General features: G+C 40.3%; 1 protein-coding gene across 2 annotated transcripts; it reads left to right on the forward strand.

Annotated features, from left to right (window-relative positions):
- Positions 1 to 487: 487 nt before the first annotated feature.
- Positions 488 to 4170, forward strand: LOC131151934 (protein IQ-DOMAIN 19). Of its 2 annotated transcripts, XM_058103438.1 has the most exons (4): positions 488 to 1670; positions 1813 to 2049; positions 2293 to 2985; positions 3778 to 4170. In XM_058103438.1, the coding sequence occupies exons 1-4, from the start codon at positions 1215 to 1217 to the stop codon at positions 3796 to 3798; spliced, it is 1407 nt and encodes a 468-aa protein (XP_057959421.1). In that variant the 5' UTR covers positions 488 to 1214; the 3' UTR covers positions 3799 to 4170. The 2 variants fall into 2 exon arrangements, with proteins under 2 accessions (XP_057959421.1, XP_057959420.1); XM_058103437.1 differs by lacking the exon at positions 3778 to 4170 and having other exon boundaries at positions 2293 to 3234.
- The last annotated feature ends 772 nt before the right edge of the window (positions 4171 to 4942 follow it).

Consider the following 4942-nt stretch of genomic DNA (forward strand, 5'->3'; position numbering starts at 1 on the left):
TTTTAATCAAATTAAACTTCAGGAGGTTTTGTGGCAGTTTTCGAAAACTCGGGATGGAGTGTTATATTCTGAAAAGTAAGAGGATGTTACTAGATTTTACCCTATTTAATTATAGTATTTTTAAAATAATATAATTTTAATAGTCAATTAACATAACTTTTATTAACATATATTTGTATTTTGTGAAATGAATATTCCATTCATAATGACCAAATGATGCACCTTTATCTTTCATCAATAGTTCACCTTTAATAAGAAGGAAAATCAGCTGGACAATAAAAAAAAGTTCTAGCATTCATAACTTGATTTGCACTTGTAATGTTTCTCATAGGGCAAATAAAATTTTCTACGATGGAGCTCATTTTTATTGTTACATAGATAAAAAAGTTATTTTTTTTTTAGAAAATATAGTGGGAGTAATGTGCAATTTTGAGACATTTCATGGGCAGTTACGTAATTCAACCAAAGGAAAAACTCCCAAAAAACAAAACAAATCTTAATTTAGTTTGGACATGGGTCCCAACACCCCCACCACACAGTCTTCCATGGAGCCCACTACCCATATGGATGTGGGCATCTTCTCCGCCACTCAGTGATACAACCAACCTCACTACCTGCATTATTATTTTACACGGGATTCTGTAATGCCCCATTCTCACATGGCGTCTTATGACCGAGTCACAGACCGACACCGCAGTTTACCAAAAACATCCTCAGCACCGGACCACAACAAGGACAGAATTGGGCAATGGCCACTCTCCAATATTTGCACTGTGGGCAACGAATCTCTCCTGCCTGCCGCCAAGCTTCCTGGAATGGCATTTCAATTGCCAAGCGTTGCACGATTGACTTGAGATATTGGCTTGAAGATGAAGTACTGATTTTCCTGCCTCTTTCTCTTTCTCCCTTCAGCCCATACCCATTGATTAAGCTAATACAACCCAATCACCAACTCACCTTCTCAATTTACTCCCCGTTTCATTAATTATTAGCATAACCCAGCGAAACCCAATCTCAAATCACATTAATGGAAGACCAAGAGACCCCTCCAGCTAAGGTCTCCTGCCACAAGAATATGACACAGCTGGTTCTTGAAAGCTACTGATCCAATAATATATGGAGAGAGAGAGAGAGAGGTCTTAATGTGGTTGTTGTCTCCTGAATCTGGGTTTTTTCTTTTGGGGATTGACGAGAATTAGGAGGATTTGACAAGGATGGGGAAGAAGAGCAAATGGTTTAGAAGCTTCCTGACTGGGAAGAAGGACAAGGAAAAAGACAGGGGGAAAGAGAAGGAAACGAGCTGTGCTAATCAAAATCAGAATCCTCTTGCTGCCACCGAGAATCACACTACTCCGATTTTGATCCCACCGGCGACCCCAAAGGAGAAGAAGAGATGGAGCTTCCGGAGATCGTCCCCCGGTTCGAATTCTGCGGACCCAATTGCGGCTCCGGTGCTACCGGCCGTGCAGACCGTGATGGATGCAGAGAACGAGCAGAAGAAGCACGCGATGGCCGTGGCGGCGGCAACGGCGGCCGCAGCTGATGCAGCAGTGGCAGCCGCACAGGCGGCGGCCGCCGTGATCAGGCTGACTGCCGCTGCTTCGGAGAGAGCCGGTGCGGTGGAGGAGGCTGCCGCGGTCAAGATTCAAGCCGCCTTCCGTTCTCATTTGGTATGAAAATTTTGATCCCCACTCTGCCTCACCCCTCTTTTAGATCTAAAGTTACCATTGCTAGATTCTGAAATTATTTCATTATTTAACACTTTCTGACCTTTGCAAACTAACAATTTCCCTACTGTTGTGGTTCTTACAGGCAAGAAAGGCACTGTGTGCGTTGAAAGGATTAGTGAAGTTGCAGGCATTGGTGAGGGGTCACCTGGTGAGGAAGCAGGCGGCGGCGACGCTACGGTGTATGCAGGCATTGGTGACAGCTCAAGCTAGAGCTCTGGCTCAGAGGACCCGAATGGTTGAAGAACCCAAACCCAATTACCAAAGGCACTTGCCTCCCAGAAAATCCACGCACGACCATCGAATTCGGCAGCTTTATCATGTAATAATTAATTTCTTTTCTGCCGTTAGCAATTCGTCCCATTTCTTTTTCTTTCTTTATTGGAGAATTTGTGCTTTCCCCCCATCTTTCCCATTATGTAATATAACAGTGGACTCAAAACAATTCTCAAAAGTCAGAGATCAGAACAATTAACCCCTGGACTAGAACTTGTAGAATTGAAAATAAGCATCCTTTGTGAAATGGTATGGTAATTTTTTTTTTTTTTGAAATTGTTCATTGCAGGAGATGGACAGAAGATTAACGGAGGAGAACATTAAGATTGTGGAGATGGATTTGGGGGAATCCAGGGGAAGTTCAAAGAGCAGAAACAGCTATTCACATCACTCACAGCCTGAATTTCCCCCACACTACGCAGCATACAACAACCCCTATTACAGGCAGGACAATCCCCAAGTCTCCCCTGCCCCCTCAGCTCTCACCGAGATGAGCCCGAGAGCCTGCAGCGGCCATTTCGAGGACTACGCCTTCGCCACAGCCCAAAGCAGTCCTAAATTCTACTCGGCCCTGTCCAAGCCAGACCCAGAGACGGTCCCTTTCGCCTTCCCCCGCCCCAGCTTCGCAGAGAACATGTCCTACGACTACCCCCTGTTCCCAAACTACATGGCCAACACACAGTCGTCGAGGGCAAAAGCGCGGTCGCAGAGCGCGCCAAAGCAGAGGCTGGATTCGCTGGAGAGGCAGTCTAGTCGGCGGAGGCAGGCGGCGGAAGGGAAGAATGGGTTTAGGGGGGTGAGGATGCAGCGGTCGTCGTCGCATGCGCCAGCGGGTTCTAGTACTGGGAGCGTGCAGAATTATCAGAACCTGTGGGGGATGAGGCTTGACAGATCGACGGTGTCGCTGAAGGACAGCGAGTGTGGCTCCACCAGCACGGTGCTCACCAACGGCAATTACTGCAAATCTCTTGTTGGATTTGATGTAAGTACGAGTAACGCCAGTTTGGTTGGATAGACTTTTGAGTGGGTCCAAACACCACGCCCATCTACAAATCTTAAATTGTCTTTATTTTTTTTTTTTGAGCATAATATAGTAAAAATAAAACTTAAAACTTTCAAATTATAAAATGCCATGTAAATATTTTTAGATTTAGATGATGCCGGTTAATGATGTAGGTTTCACTTTCATGCCTTATTTATAAAAACATATTTCCGAGATTACTTTTTGAAATTATTTTTGGTTGAATTCTAGTCTTATGTATAGCTTATTTTGGGAGAAAAAAAAAAAAAAATTCCTTTCTAGTCTCTTCACCTATTTTCTATTCATTTTTTTTGCCCTTTTATCAATAAGACAAGTGAGAAAAACTCTTTTTTTTTTTTTAAACTTAATTTTTTCAGTTCATTTTTTTTCAATCAAATGGGGTGTAAAATTACAAGAAAGAACTTAAGATGGACTATAATAATACACTCATGTTATAAAAACATTTCGAATTTAGATAACTTTTAAAATAATTTTGTATTATGTTTTATTCAAATCTAATACAAATTCAAAAACTATTCAAATATAGAATCAATAAACTTCTACTCTATGTTTAGCTACTTTAAATAAACTATAATATAATATTATATTAAATTCTATTTACATGTATAAAAATATGAGGGCAACACCTAAAATCCATCCTGCCAAATTAAGGATTGGAATTCACTGCTTCTCTAATTGCATATATATATATATATATATATATATATATATATATTATTTTGGTGGGTGCAGGCGCATGAGGGTAGATACTAACTGTTCATCCATCCATGGCATTAAGTACTGAGATGTGAAGTAGGGAGTCCAAGCTTCAACCGGAGAAGACTGATTAGGAGGCACACTGATCGACCCTTCCTTACTTAATTCGGAATCTAATAAAGAGTTTCTGACACTTCTTCCTTTGTTTTTCGTGCCCTCTTCTGGAGATTTGATGTTTCTTGCGTTTGGTTATTTTTTAGTTTATTGTTTTTTTGGTTCAATAATTTTCTAGGGGAATTGTTAGGGCAAGTGAACTGCAGGGCATTGAAAGTGGTCAATCATCCTGAGGAAGACGATGACTGTAATATGATTTGTTATTTGTTAATAGAAATTTATTCACGGGGTATCCCCTCCCACACTTTCATGAAATGTTGGACAATAAAAGATGCCACAAATATCTGTGGGGGCTTCTTTCCCCTACACCAAAGCTTATCTATATGTATTTTAGATCGATAAGATTCCAAATAATTTCATGTTAGATTCAAAATATAAATATAATTGCCATTTGAAATATACTTTCGTTAATAATTTTTTATTTTTATATTTGGGAGTATGAATTTCATGCTTGAACTAGATTTGACTGTTTAAATAAAATTAAATATAATTTGGTATATATTCTATTCAAATATACACAAATCTAAATTCAAGATCTTTCTAAACATAGAATATGTGTATATACAAACTACTTACATATTCTAATTTGTTTAGAAATTGAGAAATTTATTTATATTGCTTGCGCAGGTGTAAGGGAGTTTTCTAGCCATTTTGGTTCATTCAAAAGAAAGAATGTAATGCACACAATGAAAAAATTGCACATAGCAGAGACACACAATGCACCCACTTTGTCGAGTAGTCTTGAATTTGTCAAAAGAGATTATTCATGATCACAAAATTGACAGAAAATTATTCATGTAGCCGATCATGCCTAATAGAACTTATGAGGCTTAGCTTTTTTTTTTTTTTTTGAATTACGCACCGGGTTTCCACGTGTCCGTTTTACGGTCCACGTGACTAATCCCGCGACCCTTGAAGCCGATCCCACAACTCCAAAGGGAGGTAAGTTTCAGGAATCTAGGGGCAGAAACGAACCCGAGAGGGTTTGAACACCTGACCTCGTGAGAGGCACTCCCACAGTCCGCAC

The sequence above is a fragment of the Malania oleifera genome, chromosome 3 (genome assembly GCF_029873635.1).
Source record: "Malania oleifera isolate guangnan ecotype guangnan chromosome 3, ASM2987363v1, whole genome shotgun sequence".
NCBI lineage: Eukaryota > Viridiplantae > Streptophyta > Magnoliopsida > Santalales > Ximeniaceae > Malania > Malania oleifera.